The sequence below is a fragment of the Erinaceus europaeus genome, chromosome 10, assembly GCF_950295315.1.
Source record: "Erinaceus europaeus chromosome 10, mEriEur2.1, whole genome shotgun sequence".
Lineage (NCBI taxonomy): Eukaryota > Metazoa > Chordata > Mammalia > Eulipotyphla > Erinaceidae > Erinaceus > Erinaceus europaeus.
In genome coordinates, this window is record NC_080171.1 from 32,040,390 (window position 1) to 32,062,683 (window position 22,294).

The 22,294-nt window shown below is 41.3% G+C and overlaps 1 protein-coding gene across 7 annotated transcripts in view; it reads left to right on the forward strand.

Annotated features, from left to right (window-relative positions):
* Nucleotides 1-22,294, forward strand: part of FRMD3 (FERM domain containing 3) — a 358,746-nt gene that overhangs the window by 214,674 nt on the left and 121,778 nt on the right. For all 7 annotated transcript variants that reach the window (XM_060199507.1, XM_060199503.1, XM_060199504.1 and 4 more), the window contains 2 exons: nt 5,311-5,353; nt 21,968-22,046. In XM_060199507.1, the coding sequence (XP_060055490.1) occupies nt 5,347-5,353; nt 21,968-22,046 (86 nt within the window). In that variant the 5' untranslated portion in view covers nt 5,311-5,346. The remainder of the gene's footprint in view (nt 1-5,310; nt 5,354-21,967; nt 22,047-22,294) is intronic.

Consider the following 22,294-nt stretch of genomic DNA (forward strand, 5'->3'; position numbering starts at 1 on the left):
GGCTAGGGAAACATATTTTGTTTCAGACTTACAAGCCTCTACTGAACAATAGCAATTTATCTTGATTTCTGGATGCTATGATTTGTTTCCATGCCTTCATTCTATGTTATCTTATCTTTATTTATTTCTAGAGATATAATTTAATCTTCAGAGGTCTCCCTTATTATTATCCTCCACGAATGTCATATATTGAAAGCCCCATTTGTGGAAAAGTCTACCAGTTAAATTGTATTTGTTGGGAAGAAATAGTGTAATGGTTATGCAAAAAGATGTTCATATTTGAGGGTCCAAGGTCCCAGATAGAATTTCCTGCACTGACATAAGCCAGAGCTGAAGAGTACTCTAATAAGAAGGAGGAGGAGGAGGAGGAAAAAATAAATAAAGAAAGCTGTGTATAAAGTGGATAGATAGTTGTAGAGATGATGTTTGGCCTATGTCTACAACCTTAGGAGAGCTGTGGTGGATTGCAGTGGGGAGAGTGAACATTCAGAACTCTGGTGGTGGGAATGGTGTGGACTCAAACCCCTGTTGACATGTAATTCTATAATATAAAAATAAATAAATAAATAATTAAAGAAAGGAAGAAAGAAAGAAAGGAAGAAAGAAAGTGAGTGGTCCGGGAGGTGTGCAGTGGATAAAGCAGCAGACTCTCAAGCATGAGGTCCTGAGTTTAATCCCCGGCAGCACATGTACCGGACTGATGTCTGGCTTTTTCTCTCTCCTCCTATGTTTCTCATAAATAAACAAACAAACAAACAAATAAATAAATAAATAAATAAAATATTTTAAAAGAAGAAAGAAGGAAGGAAAGAAAGAAAAGCAACGGCAGGGAGTTGGGCGGTGGCGCAGCGGGTTAAGCGCACGTGGCGCAAAGCGCAAAGAGCAAGGACTGGTAGATGGATCCCGGTTCCATCCCCCGGTTCCCCACCTGCAGGTGAATCGCTTCACTGGCGGTGAAGCAGGTCTGCAGGTGTCTGTCTTTCTCTCCCTCTCTCTGTCTTCCCCTCCTCTCTCCATTTCTCTCTGTCCTTTCCAACAACGACATCAGTAACAACAATAAGAACCACAACAATAAAACAACAAGGGCAACAAAAGGGAATAAATAAATAAATATTTAATAAAAAAGAAAAGCAACTGCATTTATGAATGAAGAACAAGAAAGCATTTAGGGAGTATTTGTTGCATAACGGGCAGTTTTTAAGTGCCATGTGTTTATCAGCCTTTTATTAGCTTTGAAAAGTCCTTAATCTTATGAAGTCACTTTAAGTAATTTTGTTTTCTCCAGGGTTTCACATCTCTGAGATGACTTTATAAGATAAAAAAAATTTAGCTATGGTAGGGGGTGATGGTGGAGGAGGAGTTCACAGTGCCAGAACTTCTCTTAATGCTTAATGGAGTTGGAACTAGGTTCAAAACCTGGGTCACGATCCTGGCCAAGCATTCTTCTATCCAAGTGAGCTATTCCACTTGCCTTACTGTTTCATGTTGCAGATGTGGAACTGAGAAGTTAATAAATGATGTAATCGATATATTTTTACTGTACTACTACAAATGTGCCAAAAAAAAAGAGTTCAATTTCTGATGATGATATGATAGCCAAAAGTAGGATGGTGGTTGACAGGGCCCAGGAGGAAGAAGATCCTGGAGACTTGCTGAGTTGATAAAATTTTTCAACATTAATATATTTAAATGCCATTGACCTATAGATAGAAACATGATTAATATGTAAAATTTTATGTTATCTGTATTTTATCACAATTTAAAAGTGTGTGCATGGGAGGAGATAGTGATAAACAGGATTCCCAAGGTGAGGTTATACAGTTTTTACTAGGAACAAGGAGACTTCCTTTTGGAAACATTTTCTACTTGTGCAAAATGGTCAAGGGGAAATATAGTTTCCTTTGAGTCTTTATGATGTTGAATGAACTAGTTAAAAAAGGAAGCCCCCCTACCCGGTCCCACCAAAACACACACACACACACATACACACACACACCTTTTCTTCTTTATTTCCACCAGTGTTATCACTGCGACTTGGTGCCTCTGTGATTCCACATTCCTGGTGTCCATTTTTTTCCCTTTTTGATAGAGAATGAGAGACAGACAGAGAGAGAGAGAGACAGAGAGAGACAGAGGGAGAGGGAGTGGACGGAATAGGCACAGCATCACTTGATTTTCTTGGAACTTTCCTCCTATAGGTGGGGCCTAGGGTTTTGAACCCAAGTCCTCAAGCATCTTAACATGCACACTCCCACAGGTGAGCTGTCACTTGCTGCCTTTCTTATTTTGTAAGATTTCAGGTATCTGACATCCCAGATTGGAAACTACTGATTTAGCTCCTCTGTTATTCAGTTCCTGCAGAAAGTAGGAAATTGTTCAAAAGGAAAAGACTACATTTTAGAATACACTGAGCCATTAGAAGTCACAAAGCCAAGGCTAAGACTGTGTCCTGCAACCCCATGGCATGCTGGCTCTGCCATTTCTTCTCTATGTGGTCTTAGGCAGTCCTTTGGCATCCAGAGTTCCAGATTTCTCATCTGTAAATGGGGCAATGGCAAGAACCCATGGGACTCTTGGAATAGTCATCTGTCATATAGTATATACTCAGCAATACTGCTTTCTTTTTTTTTTTTCTTTTTTTTTTTCTTCTTCTCCTCCTCCCTCCCCCCATCCTCTTCTGGCAGGAGCAAAGTCAGGCCTGCTGTATGACACAGCCCCAGCAGGCTAGGGCTAACTGCAAAGCAGGGAGTCCTAAGACTAAATTGAAGCTACTTTTTCTTACACTGATAATTTAAAGACCTATTGGCTATATTGGATATGCACAAATAATACCAGGGGACAATAAACGGAGATACCTGGGAGAAGTACTTTGTGACAACAATTATGGCAGTGAGTGTGATAAGATTAAAAATGGCCTAGGAGCAGAAGCTGCTGTACCCACTGAGAGGATTTCAGCAAAAGAGCTACTTGTCACCATTACAGCTCCTCTACTAGCTGGATTCAGATCAAATGCCAGAACTATGGGTGGCTTGTAGCATGAGTGGCAGACTGTGATCTCCATCTAAATATAAAGAGGCCCTATTGCTTACCCTCACCCACAAACACCCTGCTTCCACTTACAGGCATCCATGATGAGTATTAGGTTGTGTAGTTAAATAACTAATGTTAGGATATATTGGTAGAAGTAAGTAAACTTTCATTAGCTAAAAGTTAGTGAACTTTCATATATGTAAAGGTTAACCAGAAGAGAGCCCCCATGGGGTGTGCTGACTTTACAGCAGAAGGTTTTCTTTTTTTTTTTTTTCCTCCAGGGCTATTGCTAGGGCTCAGTGCCTGCACCATGAATCCACTGCTCCTGGAGGCCATTTTTTTTCCCTTTTGTTGCCCTTTTTGCTTTAGCCTTGCTGTGGTTATCGTTATTGTTGTTGATGTCATTGTTGGATAGGACAGAAAGAAATGGAGAGAGGAGGAGAGAAAGATGGACACCTGCAGACCTGCTTCACCACCTGTGAAGCGACTCCCTTGCAGCTGGGGAGCCAGGGGCTGGAACTGGGATCCTTCTGTTGGTCCTTGTGCTTTGCGCCATGTGCACTCAACGTGCTGTGCTACTACTGCCCAACTCCCTACAGCAGAAGATTTCTTTAGGTGGACAGCCTACTAGGATCTAGTTAGACCCATCCAAGAATGGTTAAGAAGAAAAGCTATTCGACTTAGTTCCAGAGAAAAATGTTTATTCATACAGAAGGTCAGAACAGGGAGATGGTCAAAACACAGATGGTCATTTCAGGGGAACTTTCAAAGGGAAATTTAGACTACTCCAGACCCAGGAAACTTTCAGGGGTAGATTTAGGCTACCCCAGACCCAGGAAACTTTCAAGGGGAGATCAGGATGCCCCAGACCTAGGGAACTTTCTAAGGAAAACATAACCTATAATAATAATAATGTTGTTTAAGGTAATTCCTGATGTAAATGAAAACAATTATACATGATGTCATCTGTATCCTTGATGTTAATGAAAATAATCTTACATAATGTCAACTATATCCAGGCAAAAAGTGTTTAAATAAAAAAACCTCTGCAGGCAGAGGGCAGAGACGCCTCTCTCCTGCACTTGAAGCAGCTGATGTGTCTCTCCTTCTTCATCGCTGACTTTCCCTTTCCTTCAGGGACTCTTTAATTAACTTCTGCCAGGGCGGGCTCCAGGCTCCAGGCACTCCTCCTAGCTCTGGCTTATCATGGTGTAGGGGTGTGGACCTGGGACTTTGGAGCCTCAGGCATGAAAGTCTTTGTATAACCACTATGCTATCTCCCCTGCTTCCCTCCCTTCCTCCCTGACCTCCCAATCGATATCCCATGGGAATCTCTTACTGCCCTTAAAAGCTTGGTTGGTGATGTGGCTTTCCCTGACATTTCCGAAGTAACTTCAGGGACATCATAGAGATTTCAAAAGCTGCTTGTACATGAGGTGGAGCAAGCAGCCTCTGGGGCCAGCAGGGCACCAGCTTAAAAAACCTGTCGCCCCCACACTTCCAAGTCACTCAGGCTTGTCGACTTCTTTGTTCTGTACTGGAGCTGGCTTTTCTTTCTGATGATCTCAGGTCTATCAAAAGTAGGTATTTCAAGTCATGTGTTCCTCCTGCAGTAAAGGAAGAATTAGCCTCAGCATGTGGCCAGGTGAGGGCTGGCCCAGTAACTGGGAAGGAGGGGCCTGGCAAAGGACTAGGCAGCTGCTCTGAGCTCATGGATGCCACTGTTCTAAAATTTTTATGCTACTGCTTGGAACTCAAAAGAATCACCTAGATTCTGGGACCAGGCAGTGGTGCACCCAGTTGAGCGCAGATGTTATCATCCATAAGGACCCGGGTTCAAGTTTCTGGTCCCCACCTGCAGGGGGGAAGCTTCACTAGCAGTGAATCAGTGTAATAGTTATCTATCTCTTTCTTCCCTCTCAATCTCTCTATTCTATTAAAAAAAAATCACCTTGATTCTTTGGAGTCAACCAGAGTCAGTAGACCATCCCATTTAAGTGCATGTTCTTGCCCTTGTCTCTCTCTCTCTAGCAATTTTATGACTCAACTATGACTCAGAAAACACTAACTCTGTAATTTACACCCTTGCCACATATGTTGTTATCATTGCCAGGTCATCCATGTTAATGTTTAGAGGGTGGCATCTTGAAAATATCTGTGGGACCAAGGAGGTGCTTTAGAAAAAGAATTGCAAAAATTCCTGTTATTAATAACGTGTACATCACACGGTTCAGTTAGTTGACTCATAATCTCTGCTTTTTTCTTCTTCTCTCTCCTTAGCACTGGCTTGAACCTAACAAGTCCATCTACAAGCAAATGAAATGTAAGTGTTAACCTGGGGATTCAATTTTACTGAAAATGTCCAAGTGTAGAGTCTCTTTCTTGAGAGACTTCCTACTGTCAGGGGAGAGATGGATGGACACGAAGGTTGCATGGGTGGGTAGAGACATCTCTCTCCTCATAAGAGCTGTGTACCTTCTCTCTTTTCATCCCCCCCCCCACCCCAGCAGTCACTGTTCCTAAAGCGTCCTGTGTCTCTCTTCTGCTCCACAGTTTCACCCTCACATTGGATATTTGAAGGAAACATTAGGATTGGTTAAATAGTCCTTAAACATAATCACTAGAGCTCTGGTTCCTTTTGATTGTAGGGTTGCAGGTAAATAGTTTGGAGAGGCAGGTGCAGTCATGAGGGAGGGCATGAGAGAAGCAGGTGTATTGGGAAACCAAAGCTTATTGGTAATTTTAGTGAGAGTTGTATTACTTGTCTCTAGCTTAACATTTGCCTAAAAATGTTATCTGGGAAACATTGTTTTCAATCTCTGTTGTTTTCAGCTACTTTTTATTTATTATTTTTTTTATTGCCAGAAGGGTTATTTCTGGGGCTTGCTGCCTGCACTATGAATCCACTTTTCCCAGAAACTATTTTTCCCTTTTTTTCTTATATATTTTGTATTTTATTTGACAGGACAGAGAAATTGAAAGGGGGTGGGGAGATAGGGAGGGAGAAAGAGTCACCTGCAGACATGCTTCACTGCTTGTGAAGCTCCCCCCCCCCCCCCGTAGGTGGGGAGTCTGGGCTTGAACCTGGGTTCTTGTGCATGGCAGCATATGCCTTCAATTGGATGTGCCTCTGCCCAATCCTCATTGACTACTTAAATTAAAAAAAAAAGTATTTATTAGGGAAAGTGGAGAGAGACCAGAGTACTGCTCAGCTCTGGCTAACGGTTGTGTTGGGGATTGAACCTAGGACTTCAGAGCTTCAGGCATGAAACTTTTTTTTAACTAGTGATTTAATATTGATTTACAAAATTATGAGATAACAGGAGTATAATTCCATACCTTTCCCACCACCAGAGTTCTGTGTTCCCATTCCCTCCACTGGAAGCTGCAGTAATTCTTCCAAGATCACAGATATGGATTGACTAATATTTCTACAACTATCTGTCTATATTTATATATACTTGCCCATTTTTTTTTCTGTGGCCCCGCCTTCTTTTCCTTTCTAAGGCATACCTACACCTATTACTACTTCTGAGTGTCCTTTTTTTCCTCTTTTCTGTCCGAGTCCTGCTAACCATTAAACTATCTCCCTCTCCCTCGTCTTTTTTTTTTTTTTTTCTCTTTAACTGATGAGATCTTGGATAACTCAGCTTGGGAAATATATCTCTAGGATATCTGCCCATCTACTTGAGACTTGGTGAGGCTAGTGTTGATTGTCATTCTGGATGCCATCATGTTTTCTCCTGGTCACCAGGAGCAATGGATTGATTGACTATGGAGGCAGCAATCCCCACAATAACCTTAGTGGCAATAAAATAATAAGAATAAAAATTTAAAAAGAGTTTTGTCTCTACAATAACTAAACTTGAACAACCAAGTGAAAATTTGAAGTGTTTTATAAAAAAGTTTACAGTGACATCTGATTACTGCCCAATTTTTATTTTTTATCTAATGATAAATGGAACTTGAATCAAGAAAAAAAAATGTGTGGGACCCAATTTCTAATTCAGACAGGGTGTTTCTTGGATTAGTAAACAAAAACTTGCATAATGTTCTCAAGATTGTAAATCTAGTTTATTGCTGTCTTATCATCATCATTGTTATTATTATTATTTTACCAGAGCATTGTTCAGCTCTGGCTTATGGTGGTGCCTGGGATTAAGCCTGGGTTTTTTTTTTTTTTTGTTACTTTGGAGCCTCAAGCATAAAAGACTTTTTTTGTTTATTTTTTTTAATGCATGGTGGTGTTAATGATTTACACTATAGTCATTGACACATGGGCACAATTTCCCATCTCACCAGGTAGGTGTCTGCAAAACACTGTCACCAGCAACTTGGGTCCTTTCCCATCATCATGTACTGGTACCTCAGTGCCTCCTCTCCCCGTATCCTTCTCCCTGCCCTCCTTCCCCAGAAACCACTTTTTTTTTTTTTTTTTTTTTGGTGCAATACACCAAACCAGTCCAAGTTTTACTTGTGTTTCCCCTTTCTGTCCTGGTTCCTTAAATTCTGTCTGCAAGTAGATCATCACATACTCATCTTTATCCCACTTAACATGATTTCTTCAAGCTCCATCCAAGATGAGGTGAAGAAAGTGACTTCAGCATTAATAGCTGGGTAGCATTCCATTAGTATCCTAAGGAAGCAAACACACTCATCCAAAGATATCTGTGCACACCTATGTTCATAGGAGCACAATTTATAACAGTTTAAATTCGGAAGCAACCTAAGTGTCCAACAACAAATGAATGGGCACATTGTAGCATATATACACAATGAAAAGTCTGTATTGCATAATCATTATGCTATCTCCCTAGTCCTAGTTTTGTTATTGTTGATTATGTCTTTTAATATCAACAATTCTACATATATATTCTTTATTGTAAAAAGAGTAACTTGATTATAAATTAATGAGATTAACCTAGACCATATCTATTATTATCCCAGAGAAAATGGGTCCATTTCTATGACTCATCATGAACTTATCAGGATTTGATGTAGACCAAACCCCAGGCAACTTTTGAGTTGCCTTTGAGGAAACAACATGGGTATAATCCTTGGAAAAATGGCTCCTTCCATTACTATCATGTTCATTGGTGAGGAATGAATTCCAGGACCTTTACCCTGATTCTATTAAGATTTCTCTCATTGGGGGACATACAATGTTACATCTGGTTGAGTGCCCACACTGCCATGTGCAAAGATCTGGGGTCAAGCCCCCCCTCCCCACTTGCAGGGGGGAAATCTTTCAAGAGCTGTGAAGCAGGTCTGCAGGTGTCTACTTAAAAAAAATTTTTTTTATTATCTTTATTTATTGGATAGAAACAGTCAGAAATCCAGAGGGTAGGGGAGATAAAGAGAGAGAGACAGTGAGACACCTGCAGCCCTGCTTCACCACTTGCAAAGCTCTCCTTCTGCAGGTGGGGACCGGGGACTCGAACCCAGGTCCTTGTGCACTGCAACGTGTGCACTCAACCAGGTGCGCCACCACCCGGCCCCAGGTGTCTACTTTTATCTCTCCTTCTCTATCACCCTTCCTCTCTCAATTTCTCTCTGTCCTATCAAAAAAAAAAAAAAAGGGAAAAATGGCCAGGAGTGATGGATTCATAGTGTAGACACTGAGCCCCCAGAATAGCCCTTGTGGCAATTATTTATTTCTCTCTTGATCATTCTTTCTATTTTTTTTTTTTTTTTTGCCTCCAGGGTTATTGCTGAGGCTTGGTGCCAGCATTATAAATCCACTTCATCTGGCATCTCCTCCCTTTTAAAATTTATTTTTATTGGCTAGGATAGAGAGAAATTGAGAAGGGAGGGGGTGATAGAGAAGGAGAGAGAAAGATAGACACCTGCAGATCTGCGTCACTGCTTGTGAACGGACACAATGCCTTAGGCTCCTGGTTTGGGTCCCAGGTGCCACATATACCAGAGTAGTATTTTGGTTACTCTCTCTCTCTCTCTCACACACACACACACACACACACACACACACACACACACACACACACACCAGAATTAAAAATTAAAAATAGGAATAGAGGAATCATAAAAGATTTGCTATATGGCATAGTCTTTATTTTTATTTAAAAAATGCTTTATTTATTTATTTTTTAATGAGAGAGACCAGAGCCCTGCTCACCTCTTGCTTATGGTGGTTCTGGGGATTGAACCTTGGATCTGAAATCCTCAGGCATGAGAGTCTTTTGTGTAACCATGCCTAGAGGTAGAGTTTTTAAAAAGCAAGTAAAATATGATATAGTAGAATGATTCATTTACATGGAAGTGAGATTATTTTATATCGATATATGAAGTGCATAAAAGAAGGACCAAAAATGTAAACTAACTGTGGTTACTTCTGGGAAGAGAGTGAGGTTCTGAGGGAAGTGAGGATATCACATTTTATTATAGCTAGTTCCATTTTTCTCTGATTTGTTGCAATAGAAATACATTCATGGCCAGGGAGACAGCATGATGGTTATGCAAAAGTCTTCCATGCCTGAGGCTATGAGGTCCCAAGTCCAATCCCCAGCACCACTATAAGCCAGAGCTGAGCAATGCTCTGGCATTTCTCTCTGTATCTTTCTCTTGGTATTGCTCATTAAACAAAAAAAAAGGGGGGGGGGGAGTCGGGCAAGTAGCACAGAGGGTTAAGTGCACGTGGTGTGAAGTGCAAGGACTGGTGTAAAGATCCTGGTTTGACCCCACTCTCCACCTGCAGGCGAGTTGCTTCACAGGCGGTGAAGCAGGTCTGCAGGTGTCAATCTTTCTCTCCCCCTCTCTGTCTTCGCCTCCCCTCTCCATTTCTCTCTGTCCTATCTAACAATGATGGCATCAATAACAACAACAATGAAAAAACAACAAGGGCAACAAAAGGGAAAATAAATAAATAAATATAAAATTAAAAAATAATACATTCATATAATGCGTTTTAAGGGGAAGAAAATAGAAAGGAGGAGGGCTGGGTGGTTAGCCCAGCAGGTTAGGCACACATGGTGCAAAGCCCAAGGACCAGTTTAAGGATCCTGGTTTAAACACTTCCCCCACCTGCAGGGGGGCTCGCTTCACAAGTGATGAAGCAGGTCTGCAGGTGTCTTTCTTTCCCCGTCTCTGTCTTCCCCTGCTGTCTCCATTTCTCTCTGTCCTATCCAACAACGGCAGCAATAACAACAACAAGGATAAACAACAAGGGCAACAAAAGGAAAAAAGTAAGCCTTCTGGAGCAGCGGATTCATGGTGCAGGCACCGAGCCCCAGCAATAACCCTGGAGGCAAAAAAAAAAAAAAAAAAAAGAAAAAAGGAAGGGAAAGGAAAACAGAAAAGAATGCTTTATGCAAAACTAAGGGAAAGGAAGAAAGGAGTCAAAGTGCAACTCACATTGGGTGTGTCCTGTGTCCAGAACACCTAGATGAGAGGAAGCAAGCTTTACCTTTAAGGAGGATTTCTGCTTAAATCATGGCTGGTGCCTGATGAGCCCAGCAGGACAGTTAAGATCTCATTCTTGCTCCATTTATCAGGTGCTGCGCGGTTTCTAAGCAAGCTAAAGGAATGGAGTACTTTGAAATGGTTTCAGTGGCCAGATTAGGATTGAGAGGATCTGTTCCACTTAATAATGTGTCCTGTGACCATTCACCAGAGTAATAATCAGTCAAGTTGTTGGCTGGTGTCCCTCATGGTCCCTTTCTGAAATTACTGTGGCTCCTTCCTAGCAGCCTCAGCTGACATGTCACTGATATCTGTGATATCTTCATAGCATCCCTTCACTTCTCTGACCAGCCTCCTCCTTCTGTAATAGAAGTGAGTGCACCAGAAACACTGTTTTAAAAATATATGTATTTTATTTTATTTTATTTTATTTTACTTATTTATTTTTGGGCAGAGAGAAGTTGAGAGGGAAGGGGAGGTAGAGAGGGAAAGGGGAGAGAGAGGAAGAAGAGGAGGAGGAAGAGAGGTACCTCCAGACCTACTTCACTGCTCCTGAAACTTCTCTCTTAGCATGTGGGGAGCAGAGGCTTGAACCAGATCCTTGTGCACTGGAACATGCAGGAACACAGGTTTAAACATAAGAAACAGAAGAAGAGTCACAGGTTCTGTCTTTATTTTTGAGGTGTAGGGGAGAGAAAGAATCATCCTGCGTCACTCTAGACTCTGAGAGGCTGGGCAAGTAAACAGACAGGAAGCAGATGAATCCGGAAAAAGATGCTTATTAATGACATATGTAACTTCTCCACATGAGCATGGGAGGGCAGATACTACAGATCTTTGAAATTTTGGCTTCTCTTTTAAATTCTTTTTTTATGCATGGTGAGTGACTAAAAAAAAAAATTCTTTTTTTAATTGCCACCGTGGTTATTGCTGAGACCCAATGCCTGCACAACAAACCTAGTGCTCCTGGTGGCCATTATTTTTTCCTTACAAAACATTTTTAGGGCCAGTTAGTGGCACAGTTGGTTGAGTGCACATATTACAATGTGCACAGACCCGGGTTTGAGCCCCCAGTCTCCACTTGCAAGGGGAAAGCTTTGTGAGTGGTGAAACAGTGTTGCAGCTGTCTCTCTTGTCTTTCTCCCTCTCTATCACCCTGTTCACTCTTGATTTCTGACTCTTTCTATTCAATAAATAAGTAAAGATAATGAAAAAACAGTTAAAAAATTTTTTTGTTAGAGACAGAGTGAAATTGAGAGGAGATGGAGAGATAGAGAAGGAGAGAGAGAGAGAGACACCTGTAGCACTGCTTTACCACTCATGTAGCTTCACTCCTGTAGGTGGGGAGTGGGGGCTTGAATCTGGGTCCTTGTGAATGATGTTGTATACTGAGCTGGGTGGACCACCACCCAGCCCCAGTTTGGCTCCCTTTGTTTATTTGGGAACCCTCATCCCATTTTCCTTGGTTTGCTTTGTGGTTTTTGTTACCCAATGTCAACAGAGTTCTGAAAGCATTATATATAATAAGATATTTTGAAAGAGAGAACATATTCACATAGCTTTTATCATTGTATGTTGTTATCATTATGTTGACTGTGTTTTATTATGTATTATTGTTAACATCTCACTGTGTCTACTTCATAAATTAGACTTTATCATAGGTATGTGTATGCAGGAAGAACATGAAATATAAACAGGGACCATAGAGGTTGGTTCTACTCATGGTTTCAGGCCTCCATTGAGGGTTTTAGGACATGTCCCACACAGGTTAGGTCGCGTCATATTTTTAAATGGTTGAAAAAGCAGCAAAAAGACAATGTATTGGGACAGCTGGAGATTGTTTGCAATTCACAACGCAGCATTTTATTGACACATAGCTATGTCCATTTGCTTATAGCTGGTCTTTGTGGCTGTTGTTGTATCTCTCTATAAATGCCAAAGGGGGTGCTTAAGACAGAGCCTTTGAAGCCCTTGAAGCTGAAAATATTACTTACTGGCCCCTTCTGTTACAGGGAGACTTTATGTCTCCCAAATTGATACGGGGTTTCTTGCCTACATGAGTACCGAAATCTCTAATTCAAGGGTTACCACAAAGCCAACATTTTCATTAATTGAATGAAAATGGGGTTTAAAGCCTTAAATCAGAGACAGTGTAAACACACTGAAAAGAAATGTCCATTACAGCTGCTTGCCTAGTTATTGTTTTCTGCTTGCTGGTCCAGCTCTCATATGTTCTTTGCTCAGCTCAGGTCTACAATCCCAGTTCCAAGTGTATCTCTTTCTCCAGTTCATCCTCCATGACACTTTCCCCTTCACTTCTTCCTCCTCTGCTCCAGGTATTTATGACCCAGAATCAAAAGTCATATTCCAGGTCTTCTCAAGTTCATTCAGTTGCCTTGCATTCTTCCTGTGGGGCATTTTTTTTTTTTTGTCTTTCTTGCTAGGCACCAGGAATTCTGGAAATCGTTTTTTTCCTGAGCTTACAACCTTTCATTCTTTGATTTATGTGTTTCTTTTTTTTTAATGCTCTGTTGTTCCTCAGTTGTTGTGTCTTAAGTACAAGCAACACTGTACTAAATGCCTTTATGACAATTGCACTCACCAATCTCAGGAATTACATTAGCAACTGAAGCAAGTATTGAAGCAGTTTAATCGTTACCAGTTAGCCAAGCAATTTCTCCAGTCCGTGAAAAAATAGTAACCAAATCCCAGTGAAGAAGAAAGAGAAAAGAAAGAAGGGATAGCAAGAATAGACAGTTATGCGAATCTACTATCCACTGTATATTCTAGGGGTCACAAGAGGGGAAAGGGAAGTAGAGCAGAGATACACACATAGAGAGTCCACTCTGAGTCAGATTTCTTCTGCAAAATAATTCACAAATTCAGAAAGGCAAAGAAGAGGAAGGAAGAAGTGTATGACAAGATAAAAAAAAAAGAAAAAGAAAGAAGAGACAAGAGAGAGAAAAGGGAAAAGATAAGAAAAAGAGCTGTAATTAAAGAGCAGTGAAAGGAAAGGTTTTTTTATTACTTTATTTTTAATTTAATTTAATTTGATTTAATTTTTTTGATTAGCTAGGAGGGGGAGGGAGGGGAGAGTCTGTAGAGGAGGTAGGATTAAGGAGACAAGTTCCTCCCACAATAGATAAGATGCCCACTACCCTAGCAATGAAAGATACCCTAAGAGTTAATTCTGATCAGCCTAAAGGGGGGGGAAGATATATGCCTTTATATAATATTAATAGTAAAATAGAGAAGGGTAAAAAAATATAAATAAATAAAAACCCTGTCCCAGATTACCTCAAACCTTGTGATCAGAGGCAGCTGATTGTTAGGAATGAGAAAAAAAAAAAAAACACCTCAGGACTAGACAAGGATAGCTGAAATAGACAGTTATGCAAATCTACTATCCACTGTATATTCTAGGGTGGCTAAAGGAGGAAGGGAAGTTGAGCAGAGACACTCGCAGTGAGAGTCCACACTGAGTCAGAATTCTTCCCCAAAATAATTCCCAAATGTGTATCAGTGAATTCAAAAAAGCACACTGTTTGGTGGTGTGGGGGCTGGGGCCTGTGGCTTTGTAAGCTGTAGGATTGAGAAAAAAGAAAAAGATAAGAAAAAGAACAGTCATAAAAAAGCAGTGAAAGGAAAGGGTTTTTTTAAAAAAAATTATTTATTTTTAATTATTTAATTAGCTATGCGGGGTGAGGTGGGGGGGTTGGCTACTTAGAAAGAAAAAAGGCCAGAGGTTTCAGAAGGGTATAGACTTAGAATGAATGATACTCCCTGGTGGGACAGGAATTTGGTAAATAAAGAAGCTCCTAGCAGGGGAGCCTGCTAGGAGCTGGTCCCCAGGGACTGGTTATTGGGGGGGGGGGGAGGGGAGGAGGTATGCTTAAAAATTAAAAGGAAAAAAATTTTTCCCCTTTTTTCCTACTCTAATTCTTAACCCAAATTAAGTTATAGTCACCTCCTTGGTGTTACCGCTAGGACCCCTTATTGACTGGCCTACTAAAGGCAGAAAATCCTACCGTTTCCAGGAGATGTGGTCAGAGCTCAAGCCATTAGCAGCTTCTCAGTCCGCCATCTTCCACAACCTTTCATTCTTTAGGATCATGAAGCAAAGGTAACAGCCCAACAGTGACCTGTAACACTCTCAGAGAACCTTTGCTGATGCCAGCATTAGGAAGCTGGCTGCATTACTGCCCCAGTTTACAGGTGCAGAAATGGAAGCTGAGTATACTGTATTAGATGATGAACTTGAGATTAGACCTGCTATTCCAGAGCTCCCGTTAGAGGTTCCCCTGAACATCACAGGCTGCAGAGAATGCTAGAACATGCAGCTAGACTCCCCATATCCCTATGACATGTGTGACTACACTCAGGGTATGTGGGAGCACCATGTGATTGAAGCCTAAGATGGCAGGAGGAGGATGAATTCAAGAAAAATTAATCTTTGCTTTGGAAGTAAAGGCAGTGTCTGCCTGGAGCAGCTTGGAGGCTGCTGGCTGTCATTTCAGTAAGAGTGACGAAAGGTTGATCACTTTGCTGATGCAAGTGGTAGTAACAGTTGCCATTGAATGAAGGAGATCACTTCCAACTAGAAGAGAGCAGTCCTCAAGAGCAGTTTCCTGTGGCTGCCTCATTTTGACATATCCTAAGAGTTGCCGGCCTTGAATAAGTGAGTTATGCCCTGTCTTCAAGGTGTTCGGGTGTCATTTTACACTTGTACAAGAATTTTATGTCCACCCCCACCCCCACCCCCACCCCCCCAACCCCCAGCTGCTTCACCATCTGCTGGAACGGAGGAATTCATCTTAACAGGAAGCATCTCATATGCATAACAAAAATACTGAACTTGGGATATGCTCTTCAGTTTACACTCTAACCCTCCCCCCCTTAGAAAGACACTGGAGAGGGCACTGTTCATTTGCTTACTAATAATGTGTTAGTTGTGCTGAAGCTCTAATGCCTGGCTGTCATTCTTTGGCAAATAAGTCTCATGTTTATAGGGCTCTAGAGATCCCAGAGGTCCAACACCAAACCCTTTGCAATACAATGGAAAGCCAATGCAATGGAAAGTCTGACAAATTGGCCATACTTTTTAACTTTGCATTGCCTCCCCCCTCCCCTCCCCTCCCCTCCCCTCCCCTCCCCTCCCCTCCCCTCCCCTCCCCTCCCCTCCCCTCCCTGATTTCTCTTTCCCCTCTTTTCCTCTCCTCCCTCCCTTCCACCCACCCACCCTCCCTCCCACCAGGGAAAGTTATCACTGGGGCTCAGTGTCTGCACACTGATTCCATCTTTCCTAGTGATACAGCTACTATCGAAGATAGTGTAGTGGTTCCTTAAAGTAGAACAACAACATCTATAACTATTTCTCTCTGGGTATGTATATGAAGAAAACTAAAATGCTAACTTGCAAAATAATTCTTAAAAAGTATTCACTTTAGCTTTATTTTTAAAATATTTTATTTATTTTTTGTTATTGCTGTTGTTGTTGTTAGATAGCACAGAGAGAAATGGAGAGAGGCGGGGAAGATAGAGAGGGGGAGAGAAAGATACCTGCAGAATTGCTTCACCACTTGTGAAGCGACGCCCCTGCAGTTGGGGAGCTGGGGGCTCGAACTGGGATCCTTGACCTTCACACCATGTGCACTTAACCTGGTGCACTACTGCCTGCCCCCTTTATTCTTTTTATTTTATTGGATAGAGACAGAGAGCAATTGAGAGGGAAAGGGGAGATTGGGAGGCAGAGAGACACCTGCAGCACTGCGCTACCACTTGTGAAACCCCCTACCCCCTGCAGATGAGGACAAGGCGCTTTATCCTGGGTCCTTGCATGTGGTAACGTGTCTGCTCAACCAGGTGCACTACTGTCCCTGGCCCCCTTGAACAGGCATTTGCAGGGGTCAGGCGGTAGCGCAGCCAGTTAAACGCACATGTTGTGAAGCACAAGGACCGGCATAAGGATCCCGGTTCGAGCCCCCAGCTCCCTACCTGCAGGAGAGTCACTTCACAGGCGGTGAAGCAGGTCTGCAGGTGTCTATCTTTCTCTCCCCCTCTCTGTCTTCCCCTCCTCTCTGTCCTATCCAACAACGAATGACATCAACAACAACAATAATGACCACAACAAGGCTACAACAACAAGGGCAACAAAAGGGGGGAAAATGGCCCCCAGGAGAAGTGGATTCATGGTGCAGGCAGTGAGCCCCAGTAATAACCCTGGAGGCAAAAAAAAGAGAAAAGACATTTGCACCCCATGTTCATTATAGTACTGTTTATAATAGCCAAAATGTGGAAAGCAATTCAATATTCTTTGACAGCTGAATAAAGGAAATGCTGTATATATATATATATGTATATATATATATCAATTCAATATTATTATTATTGTTCCTTTCTTTTTGAAATTTTATTTATTTCCTTTTGTTGCCCTTGTTTTATTGTTGTAGCTATTATAGTTGTTGTTACTGATGTTATTGTTGTTGGATAGGACAGAGAGAAATGGAGAGAGGAGGGGAAGACAGACACCTGCAGACCTGCTTCACTGCCTGTGAAGCGACTCCCCTGCAGGTGGGGAACTGGGGGCTCGAACTGGGATCCTTATGCTGGTCCTTACACTTTGTGCCACCTCCGCTTAACCTGCTGCACTACCGCCCAACTCCCCCAATGCAATATTATTATTCCATAAAAAGAATGAGAACTTATCATTTGTGATGACATGGGTGAACCTAAAGGGCATTTGAAGATAAATAATTCAAATAGAGACAGTAGATATTACATGATTTCTATTATAGAGGAATTTAAAGAAGAAAGCCCCACCTCAGCCTCTCTTCACCCCCCCCCCCACCAAAGTAAAAGTTCATAGATACAGAGAACAAGCATACTGGTGTTTAGCAGAGATGAATAGAGAGTGGGCAAAGTAAATGAAGGCAGTCAGAAGGTACAAGCTTCTAGTTCTAAATAAGCTACAGAGGTGTAATGTGCAGCATACTGACTGTAGAGTTAATAACACATGTTAAATTGTGTATTTGAAGATTACTGGAAGAGTAGATTTAAAAAAAATTTTTTTTCTTTTTCTTTTTGGATAGGACAGAGAGAAATGGACAGAGACAGGGAGAGAAAGACACCTGCAGACCTGCTTCACTGCTTGTGAAGCGACCCCCCTGCAGGTGGGAAGCTGGGGCTTTAACTGGGATCCTTGTTCTTTGCGCCCTGTGTGCTTAACCCGCTGTGCTACCGCCAGCCCGCAAAGAGTAGATTTTAAAACTTCTGTCTCTTCTACTACATGTTGGGTGGAACTTAAAAGAATAATATTAAGTGAGATAAGCCAGAAGGAGAAGGACAAGTGCTGTGTGACTTTGTACATAGATGGGAATTAAGAACCAAAGAAAGAGAAAATAAAAGGTAAAACTTACACTCTTTATAGTTTGTTGCAGAAGAACCAGTAACTTTAAAGGGCCTCAGGGAAGGGAGTTGAGAGGGTCTTGGAGACCCAGTACAAGATGGTGGAGAAAGAGTTCAGCTGATGCTGGGTGTGGTAGGCACACACCTATCAGAAGGAGATGAAAGAAAGCTATACTGATGTGACAACTGTTTTGTAAACAATTATTTCCTCCAGTAAAGTGATTTAAAGGATGGAAAGTTCTTATTACAAGGGAAAAGATAGTTCTATGGTGATGGATGTTGATTAGACTTGTTTGGCAATCACTTTATGGTTTATCTATACATCAAATCATTATGTTGTTGAAATTAATAAAATGTTATAAATTCATTATGTCTTAACTTAGAAAATGGAAAATAGATCCAAGGTGAGAGCGATCAAACTGTTTCATATGAGCAACAGTTGAAAAGAAAGACTGGGTGGGAATGTTTATTTTAACCACTGCACCACCTCCCAGACCAAGGGGATGTTTATTTTAGAGAAAATTCAGAAGGAATTTTAAGTCTTTAAGTGAGGAAAAGATTTGCAGTGTGAAAGAAACTTGAGACCACTCTGCAGTCTCAGAGACTGCATTGAGATGGGCTATATGGAGGGGCCATCTTGCCATCAGAGGCATTCAAAGATGTCTGCAGATGAACTGCTCTGACTTCTGCTACTTGATCTCTGAGGCTGAGAGTGAGTCCTGGCTGGTGTCTAATGCGCTCTGGTACTAATGGAAACCAACCCATGGTCTGGGTAGTGCACACCTTGACCATGTAGAAGAGAAAGTGACAACTCTAGATGGTGACTTGTCTTTCCTCAAGATGCCATCAGTTGACTCGTCTTAAAATTTTCCATATTTATTAAAACAGAAGTTTAAATTTTGGGAGGAGTCTCTATCATAGAAAGAAAAATATGTGATGAGGCTAAGTAGTAGTGCACCTCATTGAGTGCACATGTTACAATGCACAAGGGGCCTAGTTCAAGTCCCCAGTCCCCACCTGCATGGAGGAAGTTCCATGAGCCGTAAAGCATTGCTGCCAGTATCTTTCTGTCTTTCTCCATATCTCCCCCTTCCCTCTCAATTTCTTTCTGTCTCTATCCAAATAAATAATAAATAAATATATACGATAAAGAGAAATCATACTATTATACAATGAGACAGAGAGGAATACGTTAGGCATGCGTGCGCGCGTACACACACACACACACACACACACACACACACACACACACACACACATTTCAACAACCTGAATGAATGACAATTTAAAAAGCTCAGTAAATTCTGGTGTATCCATAATATGAAGTTATTATAGACAGTGGAGTAGATGTATAACAATATAGACAGAACTAAATAAGAAAAGCCAGAGAAATAGATTTAGAATGATTTTGTCTCTTGAGTATTACTTGTCCTTAGTGGTAGTAATGTATGTGCCTTACTGAGTTTGCCATCATCTGGCTCACTAATTTTCCTTAAAGCCTCTTCTACATGTGGGTCATGTTGGCCAATTATTTGTGGGAGAAAGGCTAAAGGGCTGGAAGAGTCTAGATGAGGTTCTTCAGATTAGTCAGTTTGCTTTGAGTTGGGGACCTGAGGAAAAGAAGAAGCAGGAATAAAGACAAAGTGAAGGGAAAGTAAAGGAGAATGACTTGTCTATCTGCTTATTTTTCCTTCATTGGTTGTGTTTAAATATATCTCAGTTTTAATATAAGAGAAAGAGAGAAGTTAAAATTCCTTTTGTGATTTATGCTTTCCACCCCCATCCCGCTACTGTTCTAATAAAACAATTTCAACCTTTCTGTTAAAGACAACAGAGGTTTTCTAATAATTAAAAAAAAATTAGTTTTAGTCTTTTAAAGGTGCTGAACTTAGATGGAAAAAAATGTCCTGGGACTATGTAAAGAGAATATTTTATTTAAAACAGTTTTTAAATATCCTGAAAGGTGGATGACACAAAAGCATCTGCTATTTCTTTAGTCTTTCTTTCACTCTTTATTTTCCTTTCTTTTTACTGTCACTGGGGTTATTGCTGAGGCATGTTGACTGCACAATGAATCTACTGCTCACAGCAGCCAACTTTTCTCTTTCTCCCTTCCTTTTTTCCTCCCTCCCTTCCTTCCTTCTTTCCTTCCTTCTTTCCATACTTTCAATAGAGAAAAACTGAGAGGAGATGGGGAGAGAGGGAGAGAGAGAGAGAGAGAGAGAGAGGGACCGAGACCTGAAGCACTGTTTCACTACTCATAAAGCTTTCCTCCTGCAAGTGGGGACTGGGGGCTTAAATTCAGGACCTTGTTCAGGATAAAGTGTACACTCAGCTGGGTGTACCACTGCCTGGCTCCTCTGTAGTGTGTGTGTGTGTGTGTGTGTGTGTGTGTGTGTGTGTGTGTTTAGATGTGTATATTTTCTCCTAGTATGCTAGAATTTTTTTTTCTGTCTTAAATATAGGGAACACAGAGTGGGGTTAAGAGTTCCCCAACTTTGTTAAGAAATTAGTTGGGCTGGTGAAATAGCTCACTTGGAGAATGCACTGCTTTGCCTTGTGTGTGACCCAGGTTTGAGCCTGGCCTCCACTGCACTAAAGGAAGATGTGGTCTCTTTCACTTTCTGCTCTCTCTGTTTCTGTGAAAGAGAGAAAGAAGATGAGAGTGGAAGGAAGGAAGGAAGGAAGGAAGGAAGGAAGGAAAGAAGGAAGGAAAAGAAGGAGGGAGGGAAGGATGGGGGAGCAAAGGAGGGAGGGGAAGGGAAAGAGGACAGAAGAAATAAATTTGTTAGCTCTTGGTGGGGAAGCAGGACATTGAATGAACAAGAGTTCTGGTGTGTGTGTGTGTGTGTGTGTGTGTGTGATATTTATAATCAGTTTTACATACTAGCATAGTCAGCAAGCTGCTACAGTGTTTTCCTGCAATTTGGTTGCTTTCTTCCCAATTATTTTGGAGATTTGTTTTACATATTAAATTGTTTTCATTATACATTCATATTTGATGCAGAGAGTTCCTTTTGCCTGAAGCATTTGGTAACACAGTGAATAGTCCTGAACATTGTAGAGTTGACTAGTAATTTAACCCCTTGTTATAAAGGAAAATTAAGGGTAGAGTAGAATATTCTTTCATATACACATGTGGGTGTTGACTCAGAGCTGATCCTAAGAAGTCACACTGATACAAAGACAAAAAGTGAGTAGTTATGTCGGATCCATTGAAAGAGTGATACAAAGCTCCAGATGACTTTCATTTTAAGATGCCCATTGTGTATGCTAACAGAAATCTGAATGCATCCTACTACACCCCAGCATATTCATGGGGCTAATGTAAGTCTTATAGTAAGAGACATTAGAAATCTTGTAGCATTCCCTAAATTGGTCATTGAGTTCTACATATCTGCTGTCATTAGGACACTGCAGAATCATGAACCTCAATCCAAATTATAGTTTGCATAGTGCTATTTTTGAGTCACACAAATTGAGAAATTGTGTTTATTTTCATATAGATTGGCTGCTGCACAGGTAGATAATATTAAAACCATACCAAAAATATATTAAATGTGCAAAAATAAATGTAATACTAGGAAAGTATCTGTGCATGCCCGGCTTCATTGAAAAAATTTCCATTTTAATTCAGAGGTGCCATCACTTTGGGAGAGCTAGTCATGTGCAATGACATATTTCCACCTCACAGGCTGAAAAAACATTTCACATGGCCAAAATCCTGAAATGGTGCTTCTAGGCAATTTATCTGTCACCAGGAGGTGGAGAGGACTGGAAGAGAAAATAATATTTGGAGGAAAGGGGTGACGAGGAGCTGTGGTGAGGAAAGATGGAAAAATGTGCTGACGGCATAGGCCACCTGTTTCCATATCCGCCCTGGGTGTCCTGTCAGGAGTTTTTCTTTGAGTTTTGTTCTTGCTATTTTTTTTTTCCTTGAGCATAATATCTCCTTCTTCCAGAAAATGGCCCTCTCTCCTCTTCCCCATCACCTCCTCTCCCCAACGCATCCCAGGCTGAGTTTTAAGGCTTCCTGGCTGACTTTTCCTGTGTGTGTTTGAGTTCGTGGTCTTTGGCTGCTTCTCTCATGCATTTTTTCTTTATGACGTTTCAGCTCACCCACCATACACCATGTGCTTTAGAGTGAAATTCTACCCACACGAACCCATGAAGATTAAAGAAGAGCTCACCAGGTATTTGGCATTTGTTTTTATGTTTAATGTGCATATTTGCTCAGTTGGGGTTTACCAGCAAGCCAGGCCTCTTCCTCTTCCACCACCACCCCTGCCACCTCATCTAGAGCAGATTTCCTCGAAGCAGGCACTCAACTCAGCATTTTGACTTGGGATGTTATCACTTGCACTTAAATTGTCTTGGGAATTTTCAAACCATTGTCACTGGGAGTGTAATTAAGCACACACAGAAAGCAGTAGTTATGAGG